The sequence below is a fragment of the Macrobrachium rosenbergii genome, chromosome 10 (assembly GCF_040412425.1).
Source record: "Macrobrachium rosenbergii isolate ZJJX-2024 chromosome 10, ASM4041242v1, whole genome shotgun sequence".
Lineage (NCBI taxonomy): Eukaryota > Metazoa > Arthropoda > Malacostraca > Decapoda > Palaemonidae > Macrobrachium > Macrobrachium rosenbergii.
In genome coordinates this window covers 64,133,270-64,147,475 of record NC_089750.1, presented here as the reverse complement: position 1 = coordinate 64,147,475, position 14,206 = coordinate 64,133,270, and the positions used below count along the sequence as shown (strand labels likewise).

At 37.2% G+C, this 14,206-nt stretch overlaps 1 protein-coding gene across 5 annotated transcripts in view; it reads left to right on the top strand.

The window, feature by feature from the left end:
• LOC136842716 (uncharacterized) overlaps window positions 1–14,206 on the top strand; it is a 276,871-nt gene that overhangs the window by 246,512 nt on the left and 16,153 nt on the right. For 4 of the 5 annotated variants that reach the window (XM_067110425.1, XM_067110424.1, XM_067110423.1 and 1 more), the window contains 4 exons: window positions 2,633–3,385; window positions 7,986–8,133; window positions 8,975–9,032; window positions 10,745–10,875. In XM_067110425.1, the coding sequence (XP_066966526.1) occupies window positions 3,328–3,385; window positions 7,986–8,133; window positions 8,975–9,032; window positions 10,745–10,875 (395 nt within the window). In that variant the 5' untranslated portion in view covers window positions 2,633–3,327. The remainder of the gene's footprint in view (window positions 1–2,632; window positions 3,386–7,985; window positions 8,134–8,974; window positions 9,033–10,744; window positions 10,876–14,206) is intronic. The other variant, XM_067110427.1, reaches the window with a different exon arrangement.

Sequence of the window (14,206 nt, the reverse complement as noted above, 5' to 3'; positions counted from 1 at the left end):
TCTCTTGATTGATCATGCCCTTTCATTGGCTGAATGACGTTTTTTTTTTTATATTGATATTATTACTACCACAGTACAAAAACCGTAAAAATGACATTTTAAGAGGGGATCGAAACTGTAAGCCCCAACCTTGGGGCGTTACGCACCATCCAAACCTTAGACCGTGGCGCCTTTGGTCTGCTCAGTTTGCACAAGGGGTGTGAAAGGATGGCAATATTCTGGACGGCTGCATGTAAACCGTGTTAGAAAAGAAGTAAATGGACACACTTTGCATATTATTATTATTATTATTATTATTATTATTATTATTATTATTATTATTATTAAAAAGAATAGATGTTTGGATGCCGCTGAGTTTATATTGCAGTCTCCCAGACAGACTCCAATATAAACTCAACCTCATCCAGACGGGTATTCTCTTTAATTTTGTTTAAAAGGGGGTTTTCTTCAGAGATATTATTATTATTATTATTATTATTATTATTATTATTATTATTATTATTACTTTCATATATTAAAATGAAATAAACCGGAAAGGTCATTAATTACAGAGGTGAGTGCCCACGTGTAAGACGTGAAAAACAGAACGAAGAATACGAAACACAATCCAAGAAGAATCAACATGAAGAAAACAAAAGAAGACCAATATAAGTCGAAAAATCCAAGGCACTTGCGCTTTGCTCTTTGAAGCGCCCTCCAACCCGTCTCGTGCGAATATCCAGCTGCCACTTGTTATTTCGGTGTGAAAGCGTCCTTAAGAGGCTGCATCTGCTTCAGTAACGCTGCCAGGAAGACACTTCGATAGCTTTAACGCCTTGGGAACGAAAGGCATTGCCCTCTGTTCTAGTGGTTGGTTTGGAATGTTTACCCCTCAATCACTTGAGAGCGACCGTGATTGCGTATACTTGCTTGCTTGCTCGTGCCCTTGAGAACTAAGTGCTCTTGAAAGGAGTCCCCTTATTTTAGTATTAATACGGAATTAATTGATCTATCTTCCCTTGCTATTGAAATGTCCGATAGCTGGAGATATTTATAAAAAGGCAACTGAACTTGAGTTTTAAAATCCTCTACATTTCCAAAGGTTCCCGAGAGCATTTTCAATGTCTGGGATCATTAAGAGTTTGTGGAGCATTTTGAAACTAATGGTAAATTTGAGAGTGTATTACTTTGAGAGTATCAGAGAAAGTTTGATCATTTATGGAACCTGTTGATGTTGTTTGAAAGCGTATGGACTGTTTTGCAGGATTATGAAAGCATTTATTACATTTTGAAATATTAAAAGTATATGGTCTACTTCAGTAGGTTATAAGAGCGTTTGATAGCGATGATTTTAAGATTTGCTTTATTTTGAGAATTTTTACAGTACTTTCAGAGTTTCAGAATATTTTGGAGTATTGGAAACAGATGACTGTTTCAGAGTGTATTTGGAATATTCCAAAAGGTTTCTAAAAAGCAATTTGCAACAATGGATTTATTTGGAGTTTCAGGAAATATTTGTGTTAATGTGAAGCGCATCAGCGTTCCTGGGAGTATTTGAGACTAGTTTTCTAAGTTTTTTCCGAGAGCCGTTTTGAATACCCTGAGCAATTCCTCCTTGCACTTTATAAAAGCCTTGTTCATGCAATATTTTGCAGATGCTCCCAAACTTCGAGAAGTGGAGTTAATTAGTTAAGTACTTCTTGGGTGAAAGTTCGCAGTTGCTCGGAGGAAAATTTTCTGTTAGTTCAGAGGCTAAGCAAATAATTAATTAGTGTTTCGGCAAAAGATCTTATCTGTAGTTTTTGTTTTGAAAGTTATAGTTATAAGTTTAATGATGGATTGTTTACCATCCTGTTACACCTACTAATAGACCCGTCTGTGTCTCTGATCTATTTGTCATATATTGGAAAATAAAAACTTCAGATTTCACGCATGTCATTAGTTGATGATTATGTGATCCAAGGGTCAAGGCCGAAGTCGTAGAGGTCAGAGCTCAATTAGGAACTTAGAATTTGCCTTAACTTTTGGACAGTACGAGATAGACTTCTAAGATCAACCATTATACAATACCTATCGGTTTTACTTTTTGGCAAACCATATGAAATCAGAACTTTTAGAGAGTGTTCATTTGCTCAGTATGTTGCAAGTATCAAACCATCATTTATATCAATTCTAAAGACAGTCTGTTGAGATTTTCAGAATATTTAGGTCTCTTGATTGGTGAACACGAGGTTTTGATTTATCATTGCAAAATATGTATAGCCAGTTTTCCTTTGTGGCTGTGTATAATTAATCATCTATATGCCTGCCGTATTTTAATCCTGATTATGATAGTTTTTGTTGGTATCGTGGTACAGCAGTTCACCATATAATAATGATTATAACAACAGTGGTATTGCTTGCTGCCTTGTATTGTTGTTGTTGGAAATATTCAGTATATATAGTTTTATTTTCATATGATGCCAGGCGTGTGAGGTTTCTTTAGCATTAATATCTAGTATTTGTGACTTTTTGTCTTATCAAAATTTCGCCATTCTTAAATGCAGAGGATAGGATGTATGTACTTTTCGTTCCAAAGATTTCTTATCCTATTAAAATAGTCTCTTTTTTGTGGGGTAATATTATTTATTTTTATTTTATTTTTCTGTTCCAGACACGTTGGCCACTTCCGCATCATTTGACCTCCATCAAGAACATGAGAAAAAATGAATATCACGAGTCTTGATCCACTCTGCTACGACTAAAGAAAACGGGAGACTTGAAAATAATAGAAAACGGGAAGGAAACAGGCGAAGAAAAGGTGGACATTCTCTTAAATCTCTAATTGAGGCTCTTGGTGGCCCGTGAAGAGTCGAGGGAAGGGAATAAGACCACGAACATGAAATGGTGTGGAATGACACTCGTGCGTGTGTGCCTAGCAAACGAGCCTGACCTCTTCTTCTGCTTCTGCTGGGGGAGATTCACTCGTCTGTTGCTGGGGTCTTCGTCGTCGCTGTCTTCCTCAGGAATTAGCCGACCGATGTGGTGGTAGCCCCGTCAAAGGTAGAGGGTAGGGAGAATCCTTCACGATTCCCTTTTCTCTAGCCTGTTTCTTTCTCTTTCTCTTTCTTCTCTCCCTCTTTTTATCTCTCGTTTCTTACCACTGCCTTTTCCCCGCTTCTCGCCCGTTGAGAGTATTCTCGCCAGATTTCCCCCTTTCCCTCCCCCTCCTCCTCCTCCTCCCTCTCCACTTCCTTCTCCTCCTGGCGCCCCCTCATGAGGAGGCCTCGTGAGGTCTTCGTGTCTCGGGGAAGTCGGCCCTAACGCCACCTGCTGTAAGGGCCGAATAACGATGGTTGGGCCCCCGAAATGGGATGTGGACGAAGTACCCTTGGCAGCGATAGTCCAAAGAAGAGTAAGAAGAAAGGTAAGCGATTTAAGTTTCGTTTTTAATCCGCTTTGCAGGACGTCGAGTGTGGGATGTGGGTAACTTGACCTCAGCCCAACCGCCCCCACTCCCGTCGTAGTACGCATCCACACTCCACAGCCGCCCCCACCTCACCTACACTTTAGCTCCAATACCCACAGTTTCCTGATACAGGAATGGTAGCGTTCGTATTAAAAAAAAAAAAAAAAAAAAAAAAATCTAGTGTCGTTGTACCGAGAACAAACTTCAAAATTCGTTTTTGTAGGTAATTTAATACTAATGTAAATTTTTTATATACATTTTCTGCATTTTTTGGCTTTGCTTAATCATATTTTTACCACTTAAAAATTAGAGAGCATTTTCAAAGGCAAAGAAACCGAATGTTTAGACTTTTTTATATATTTTTTTCTATTTTTTTTTTTATTTTGTACCCGTCGACTGCATTCGTGTTCATGCTTTGCAACATTACCTTTAAAGGTTATTCTATTCTGGGTGCTGTAATTTATTTTATGGCGTATATCTGTGTGCACTTTTATGTTTAATATCCTCTCCCAAAGCTGTAGGAAATACAACAAAGGCACCCTCTCTCTCTCTCTCTCTCTCTCTCTCTCTCTCTCTCTCTCTCTCTCTCTCTCTCTCTCTCTCTCTCTCCACTTCCAGTCCATTATTCTTTTTTCAATAATTCTTTTGATAATGGTTCGATTTTAGTGTTATTTTACACGATTATAAGAGTTCCATTACCTAAACAATTGTAGCTTAATTGAACTTGCAAACTTGCACCAAACATTCTCTCGGCTCTCATTTGAATATCTACAGTCGGCTGCCACCTAGCAGGAGACAGTGACAGTTGTCAGTGCGTTTTGACTGGTCTTTCCTTCATTTTTCAGGCGATGCTTTTAGTTTTGTATTATGTATATTTTTTGTCCTTGCGAGTGTTTCTCTTTAGTTGCATATGAATATCAAAATAAAAAGCGTAGAAGCCATAAAAATTTACACAGCGACAAATTTCCACCCTCCTTTTTTGTCGATTTAAATGTTTGAAATAAATTACACTCATTGCTGCCTTAAGATTCATATATCTTGAACACTAATAGGCCATTTCCTTAATAAAAGGTGGCTTTAAAGAAAGTCAGGGCCGTCGCCACTGCCATGTCCAACCTTTGACTGCCGAATAATCAAGAAATTGGCTGTGAAGAAACTTCCACGGCACCAGCCGTCTTATAAGCCAACACAGGGAGCTAATCAGCAACGCTTTCATCCCCCAACGATTATTGCGCCATTTAAAATTGGCGTATGGAAGATAACACTAAATCATCCATCGAATATGACGTTTACAAGATTTAAAGAGAAACTAGCTTTGTGGATTGCATTTTGACATATGAGGGCTTCCATATTTAATTGATATTGGGGCCGACTCACACGAGCTCGCTTTGTGACATCTTTTAGCATCTTGCAGCTCAACATTGCACCGTGCAACTGATATCGGTAGCTAGATTGGAGGCATTTTCATTCGTACCTGTATGACACTGCCTTAACCAGGGTAACTTCAGTGATGCCGTAAGTAACGGCGACTTGGGGCTATGTTTGGCGGGGCTGAAAGATTGCAGAAAACAACGCCCTTGGAAACTTTTTTTTATTTTTTATTTTCTTATATATTTATATATTTATTTTTTTACTGATAGATTGGAGACTGTGTGATGCGTACCGAGATATTTATAGACAATCAAAGACAGCGGCCTCAGTAAAGTTAATACTTTGAGCTTTACATCAACAATAAAGTCACGTATAGTAAATATATTGAAACGAGTTACGTGGGGTAAACAGTAAGCCAAAAGGTGTTCTTTAATTTCGTAAATGACAGAAAATTGAGAAATAGCATTGCATGACAAAAACCAATTGCGTAGTAATATACGGGGAATATAATGTAAAAGGTAATACACGCGTAGGTTGAAAGGGAAGCCATTTCGTTAATAAAAATTAAAAAAAAAAAGAGCGTAGCATGCGAGCATTAATGGACAGAAAACTCCTCGTGTTATTAGGATATTAAGCCTTTCGTGACTGTCCTTTTGATGAAAGAATTCGTTGACACGTTGATTTTTGAGAGCGTCGGGGTGATACAGGAAGCCAGTCTCCCAGTGAAGTGAGACTGGAACACTACAGTTGTATTATTATTATTATTATTATTATTATTATTATTATTATTATTATTATTAAACTACATGAGCATGACGGGGTATTAGAAAGTAATTACTTAATGTGGGTAATACTGTAGGAATATTAATTCGAACATAGCAGGAATGAATCTCACTATGATTGCCTGTTAACCAAGAGTATTATATGTATATAAGGGAAATGAGGTGGCTTGGCTTACTGTTTACTTAGCAGTTCCATTGAGGCTCTCCTAAACAGATCAGAGAAGTGTCACTGAATTTATTTATTTATTGATTTATTTTTATTTTTTACTTATTTATTTATTTGCAGTGAGAGAAATGCTAGACTTTCATTACAAGGAAAATATGTTGGTACAGTAATAAATTACAATTAAAATTGCATGATTATCTGTTGATGTATCCGACCAGCATTTCGTGCACCCCTTTTTTATCGGAACACAGAGTATGGAAAGGTAATGAATTAAGACAAAAAGTAGGAAATTGTAACAGTATATATAGTTAGATGTTTTGATTGATAGTGCTATTGCAAAGCATTTTATTACAAGCATCAGAAGTATTTCTCTCTCTCTCTCTCTCTCTCTCTCTCTCTCTCTCTCTCTCTCTCTCTCTCTCTCTCTCTCTCTCTCTCTCTCTCTCTCTCTCATTGGTAGCTCAGCTTATGTACTATAGAAGAAAAGTGGTTATTAAAGCATAATTTTTACTGTTCATGTATTTTGCACGTGGTTTCTTACCTTGAAATTAAGCTGGATATTTTATTTTGTGGAATTATATTGTACAAGACTCATAAGCTAAAGTTCTCTTAGTAATGATTATTACTGATTCCGTGGTTAGAGTAATGAACAACCTAGTCCTCTGCCTCTCTCAGCTTGAATGATTAATAACCGAAGTTTAAGCAATGCCGATGTATCATGGGTTTGGGTCTGAAAGTCAGAGGTTGCCGAGAGGGGAAAGTGGGAGGGAGCTTGGAAAGAGGGGGAGGGGATTGTTGGACTTGAATTTAGGAGGTCATGCGGGGAAGGGAGTGGAAAGATATCAACAATCGTCTTTAATAAGGTGGCATGAGTGTTGACAGTGGTCTTCCGTTCGCCAGTATTGGAGAAATACTTACGACTGTTCTGCGGTACTGTTTGTATTAGTTACTATTTCAAAGTTACATTACTATTACGGTATTGTTTTTATCAGTATGCGATACTAGTAGCAGAGGTAAATAAGTCTGAAGAACCCTAGCACGGTATTATTTAATTTACAGGACATTTCTGTAGCACTGCTAAAGTTGAGAGCTTTTTTTTTTTGTTATTAAAAAACTGTAGTTTATAGTCAATATAGACATGTTGATTTTTTTTCAAAAGAAAGAAAAGGGTTAACTCCTCTTTGACCTAATGTAGTGTCACTTGTAGGTAACTCGGTTACACGGAAACCTGCCTCCCTCTTTGCAGCTGCTGTTGTCTTTTAGTACTAATTATATTCTCCGCTTTCAGCGCCATCTACGTGCACACAGAAATGTTATACTTGTTCAAAACTGGACACTTGTTTACTTGACCATATTGCATTAGGGTGGGTAGAGCTCTCGGCTAGCACGCTGTTAGCCCAGCGTTCGACTCTCCAACGGGCCAATGAAGAATTAGAGGAATTTATTTCTGGTGATAGAAATTTATTTCGCGTCATAATATGGTTTGGATTCCACAATAAGCTGTAGGTCCCGTTGCTAGGAACCAGTTGGTCCTTAGCCACGTAAAATAAATCTAATCCTTCGGGCCAGCCCTAGGAGAGCTGTTAATCAGCTCAGTGGTCTGGTTGAACTAAGACATACTTAATTTTCATAGTGCTTTATATGTTATTTGTGTGCGTGTTGGAGGTGAGGGGTATGATTCATATGAAGTAAGCATTCGTTAATCATGAGTTTGTGTTATAGTAGTTGTAATCAGTAAGTAAAAACGGACTTATGACCTTCGCTAAATTTTCCTGGATAAAAGGAAATGCTTTTATGTTGGTGTAAGGTCAGAGAAGGTCATGGACGTAACTCTTCCAAATTTTGCAGCTTTGTGGAAAAAAAATACAAGTTTTGTTCATTTGAGTAGAATACTCCATTGAGTTCACCTTTTTTTTTTTTATTCATTTGCGTTATAATAATTTTTTCGGGCAAATTTTTTTTATGCTAATTTATGCACCATAACTTCTTCAGATCCCTTTCTCTCTTTTGATTAATATTTGCTTATATGCTTATCTTTATCCCTGCATACACACACATAAACATTATATATCTATCTATCTATCTATATGTATATGTATATATACACACATATACACGTACACATATATATTGATAGATAGATAGATAGAGCCTATATGTACAATTGTTTCTCTCTCTCTCTCTCTCTCTCTCTCTGTGACGTGACTGAAGGCACCCCCTCCTTCCTTCTCCTTTGCAGCAGTTGAATCAGAGCTCAGCAGCGACGACAACTCGAGCACCAGCAACAACAGCAACAGCGGAAGCAACCGGAAGCAACACCGCAACCAGCAGCAACAGATCATTAACAAGTTAACGCCGGTAGGAACCGGGCCTCTCAGAGCGCAGGCGTAAGTTGAAGCAATCCCCCACCCCTCGAAACGTAGGGGTCCTACTTAGGTTCTAAATTGGCCCATTACTACTCCATCTGCAATCCTGCTTAGTTTTTTCACGTCATTTTGTTTTGTAGTCATTTAAATTATTAGTGAATGAGGTTATTAGTTAGATTTTAGTAGTTTCCTTTTTTGGTATCTTCATTCGTTCTTGCAGGCTTGGTGGTCTCTGATCAGATGATGTCTTAATTGCAACTTACAACTTCATTCATTTCCCCACTGCCGTTGCAATTGAAGGATATGAATTCACCCGTGTCTTTAAGTTCTTTGTGTTTTTATTGAGGGGTTTTCACGAACTCTTGTGGAGGAATTGTTCGATGTGGATCAGGATCAGAATGCGGGTCAAGAATTTATTTGTATTCACTTATTTTTTATAGGAAGGGGGAATGGAGGTTATTTGGGGAGGTTATTTCTCTGAATATAATTTTGAATGAATGACAATGGTAATTTCATAAAAAAGTAATTTGAATTAACTTTTTACTCACTGTTTTTACAACAGATCCATTTCAGACTTAATTGATCAGAGGTCCGAAGCTTTTCTCAGCCACTTACCCTAAACTTAATTTACAACTTAAAGCTCCCTTGACAACTCTAAAATCCCCTGTGAATTTTATCTTACGTCTTTGAATGGAAATTATCTTCACACTAACTAAAAATCATAAATATTAGACACTTTGTAACCTAATGCACTTATTCTTAATAAATAAAGTACCACTGCCACAGTCGTTCAGAAGAAGGGTTATTGCCAAATTGATTTTAAATGATATAAAAAGTTTATTGTACTCAATTTCTCATCTAGGAAAATCTCCAGCAGCCAGCAAAACTTCTTCATGATGCTGGACCAGAAGATCGAGATGGTAAGTCCTTGCTTTACAGTTTTCCTTTTATTCATTTAATTATTTTCCTATTCACAAATTGCTTACCCATTACAAGTATGAGTATTTGCAAACTTTCAGAAATCTCATTCATGTAGTCTTATATATTTTGGTCCTATTTTTTATGGATTTTTTCATTTGCACTATTGATAGTCCATTACAAGTGATTTTAAAGACCTTCCAATTATAAGTGATTTTTAAGACCTTCCGTAAAAGTATATTTAATCCATAGTCCTATTTTTGTGGTGAGAATTATCAGTGCATAGTTAAAGGTCATACCAACAGCATTGTACTGTAATCTAAAAATTCAAAGATCTTTGTGTTTTGTTACCAATTCTGTTCTCATAATCCTTTTTATTCTAGTAATTGTATCCTCAGTTTAACTCTTCAGCCTCAATTTAAAGTTGTTGTCATTAGAATTATAGAAGAATCCTGATGTGGATATTTTTATAACTACCTTGTGTCCCATCTGATTGGTTTCCAATCAAATTATTCATAACTCTCTGTAGGATATATTAATATGAATGATAGTATTAATCCTATTTAGCCCATCAGCCTTCATCTGGCCTTGTATTCGTCTATGCTCAGTAGAATTTTCGGCTTAGATTTTTAGTAGCAAGAAGTATTTTACCATTTTTTTGTGTGTGTTTACTAAACGTAGGCCCATATGACAACATTGTTCTCTTTTCTGAAAGTAGTTTTTGAAGCATAATCCTATGACCATTGATTTTTATAATCACAATTTTTTGTGAATAAATCTAAAATTGCTATTAATTTTCCAGCAAGCAGTAAGTATTGAATAGATTAGTGATTCCCGTTTCTTGGTTCCTGGTTCCTGGTTCATGATGGTAGCAGACGCTGCCAAATATTCTTCTCTCATGAATATTTCTCTGGAAACAGGCTCTCAAGATTTTATTTCAGCCATTGTTTTATTTTCCCGACGTCTGATTCCTTCCTTTTTTTTATTGACGATGGGATATGAGCTCATAAATGTATATGTTTTATCAAGCCATGATTACTGAACTTCGTGGCTTCTCCTTTTTCCCATGATTTGGTTTGAAATCAGTAGTATAATTTTGTTATTTGTACATAAAGACTTGTAGGCATATGGAGATATGCATAAATCTGTTGCGTAATTGTTTGGTGGAACTGGAGAAGCAATTCGTTATTTTTGAGGATTCCTCTTGCCAAGCAAAAATATTCCAAGGTCATGGAAGTTATTTTTCCCTTCTGGAGGCATTTAATTGGATGTTGGTGGTGACTGCAACACCATCCCTTACTGAGCAGATGCATATGAAGGGAAAGTTCTCATCTCAGATGGAAAATATCTTCTAGTCTTCTTGACCATATTATATTTTTATTGTATATTATGCCATCACATTCTCTCTCTCTCTCTCTCTCTCTCTCTCTCTCTCTCTCTCTCTCTCTCTCTGCAGATAATGATTGTCCTTTATCTTTATATTAATTTTTACCTTGTCCTCTCATTTTATTTCAAAATGATCGTTTCTCCCCACTCCACCCCACCTCTCTCTCTCTCTCTCTCTCTCTCTCTCTCTCTCTCTCTCTCTCTCTCTCTCTCTCTCTCTCTCAGTAATGAATGTCCCGTTTCTATCTGTCGCGCGCTGTCTGTGATTCATACCGATTATGATCCTCCCTGACCCTCCCTCTGCTAATGATGACGCCGATTCCCACAGGGACCCGATTACGAATCGGAAGAAGAAGAAGTGGACAGATACCGACGTTTCCACGAGTATGCGGAGCAGTGGCACCTCCTTACGCACCCGAGGCAAACCTCGCCCACAACCCCGCCCACGCCGCCTATGAGGTGAGAGAAAGGGAGAGGAAGACAGGAAAAAATTATGTGAATCCATTTCTGTTCTGCTTATGCATATAACATGATTTTGTGGAATAAGAATTAACATGTTTTTAGCACATGATTCTGAATGTGTGAGAATATGGTTGCTTAAACGGATGCCACATGAGCGGTTTATTTTTTATTTTCTCAGTACCTTGCCTCTAGATATAAAAGAAAACGGTAGCCATTTTTGTTACCTTCTGGCACAAATCTGTGGGCATGTTTATGGTACAAAACGGCGGCCGTGTTTGTTATTTCGTGGTACAGAACGATGAATATGTTTGTTGTTTTATGACAGAAAACGTGGCCAAGTTGGCTTCCCTATGGCACAAACGTTGTACGTGTTTGCGTCTTAAGAAATAAAGCGGTAGGCCTGTTTGTGGTTTCCAAACATTTTTCTGTTCTTAACTGCAGTCATAGTAACGCTCTCGGTATAATACATCTCGCAAATATATTAACCTCCAATATGTTTCTTGAAGGTTGACAACATTTTTCCGTAGATTTAGTATGAAATTCACTTGCCATGCAACCTAGCCTGTTACTTAACCTGCTCTTTATTTTTATAAGCAAAATTCCTCAGAGAAATTCAATTATTAGTGATACACAAGATGGCTATACTTTCACAGGTTGACAATTCCATTTTGATGATATCATTTACATTTGTTGTCAGTAAGGCACTTTGGACATCTATTCTCTCTAGTGGAGTTTAGCCGATAGTCGAAGTTAATATGTATTAAATACCAAAGCCAGTCTCCGTGGATTTTCAGTAAATTTCGATAGTTTTCCATGTAACTTCTTCCCCTTCTGAAGCCCAATTTCTGTGTCCACTGCGATCCACTTCGAGCATACGTAGTCCAACATTTCAGGAGGCGTGCTTGCTCCTCCCTGGCTAAGGTTATGTTAACCTCTCGTTGCAACCCGCGCAAACAAGGCGCATGCGCATGTGACGAGGGAACAAAAAGGCGCAACTCTACTTTAGTCCACAACTGGCCACTTGGTTGCAAAGTTTTAGAGGCAAGATGCTAAAAGATGCAAGAAAACTTGCTCGTGTGCCATCACTTGTGTGAGACAAGAGCCGAATGTTGAAGCCCTATTTTCTAATTACTTTTCGTCACGTTCTTTTAACTGTAACCACGATATTTATGAATGTTCCAGACACTGTTGTGGCGTGTTGTGTTCTTTTAAGCTTGTATGATCACTGGCGTGCGTGTGTGTGTGAAATGACCATTGCCATCATGGTGAGCAGCATCTGTATATAACCATTTTACTGTTTTAAAAGATCCATACACATTAGGACTTCCATGGACAATCTTATTTTCTTTTATTCAGAATTTTAGAGAATATCTTAGTGGTTACTTCTTAATACTGTTGTTTTATGCGAATGTTACAACCCAATGTACACGATGATTGTTCTCATAATTCGTATGTTTTCAATTTTTGCCCCTTTTTTCGTTGTTCACTGTCCATAATACTTGCACAGTCCCCAGTATAACACAAGGAATAACGATATCTTATCAAAAATTCTTCTGCACATCCGCTTGCTTTCTCTTAAAAGGAGTTCTTTGTCTCCACTAACATCCCACAGGGTTTTTAGAATGCTTTGGTTCCATTCTCATGTGGAACTTATCATAACCTAGCTGTGAAGAATAATAATTGTTTATATCATCTTATGAATATCGTAATAGCCATCTAACTCCTTCACTTAACCATTTATTTCGTTTTCAATTTATTCGTCTTTATTATGCCCGCTTTTCTTCACTGCCCAAATGTCTGTCAGTTTTAAATTTATTAATCTACATTTAATTCTGCTTGCCTTCATTAATTAAGCAATCCCAATTTTATTGGATTCGTCTGCTTGCCTTTCCAAACTAACTTAACAATTTATTCTCATCGATACTCTTGTTTGCCTACGCTGTATAAATACCGAAAACAATTTGCTTTCATAACGTAGATCCTTATGGTACATTAAGCTGTGTAAGGACGGTTTCTTTGTAAGATGATATTAGAAATGATTGTGGTCCATTTTTGCACTTAATTTTGTGGATTCGCCAAATAATTAGCAGGACGTTTATTCTAGTCAGGGTTTTAGGTCTGTTACAAGAACACGATTTTTAGGACCTGTCAGTATATTGCCAGGAGACTGTGCATCATTCAGCATAAATATTTATAACTGTTGCCTGCATCCGTTGCAGAATTGAAGTGACCTCAATATATATGAATGATTTCAGTTTTGAATGTGTAAAAAAAAATGTTTGGCTTCCATTCTGAACGGATATCAAGAAAAATTAATTGTTTAAATTCTGTATTGTATCTTTGTAGAAAAAAATGTTGTTTACTCAGTGCACAGTTAGAATCAGGATGCTGAAAGATACTTGAAACGTGCTCTTGTGACACCGCCACAAGACGACACAAACCTTTGCCTCTTCTCAGTTGAAAATAACAGATTTTTCCCGAACTGCTGTTGCTGTTACAGAAGTTGTTTTGGAAAGTCGGGTTGTGTTTAGGAAAAAAGGGGACTGGCGCTCGTCTGACGCCATCATCGTTGCATCGACTCGATCTGTCCATCCTCTTGGTATGGTTAGGTTATAACTCCATTAGATGCTTCTTCTTCTTCCAAAAAAAAAAAAAATAAGAGAAAAACAAAAGCATGTGACCGTTGGTGGACCTCCGATGCCAGTCAATGTGGAGATTCACTTTTCCGTTCTTTTTCATTATCTTATATTTGTTTTATTTTCATTTTTTCTTCTCTTATTGCACGCAACGCCGCAGTTGATCATAGGCTGTCTTGCCCATCAGCTGTGAACGAAAAGAGACGTAAAAATGATACTGGATCTGTCTGTCTCAGAGTCTGTACGATGCACTGTTTCATAGTTTATATTTATATTACTCAGTTGTGCTTCTTTTACCGTTGGTGGTATGTAGAAGTCCATATCATGCTAGAGATGAGGTTTCATGCAGTACGTATAGTGAATAGAAAGGCATGACCTTTGTGCATAGAAATATGTATACTGGACGCATATATGAATGTTTGAATTGACAGCATTACATCGATTGAGGGGCTCACCGAAGAATCAAGAAAGAAAGATAACCAACGTACTTTTTTATTAACAGCAAGACTTGGTGATGGTGAAATGTGGAAAAAAGACGGGGCCAGTATCGCCCACAATGCACACACACACACACACACAATATATATATATATATTATATATATATATATATATATATATATATATATATATATATATATATATATATATATGTACAGTATATATGTGTGTGTGTGTTTTTGTCTGTAAGTG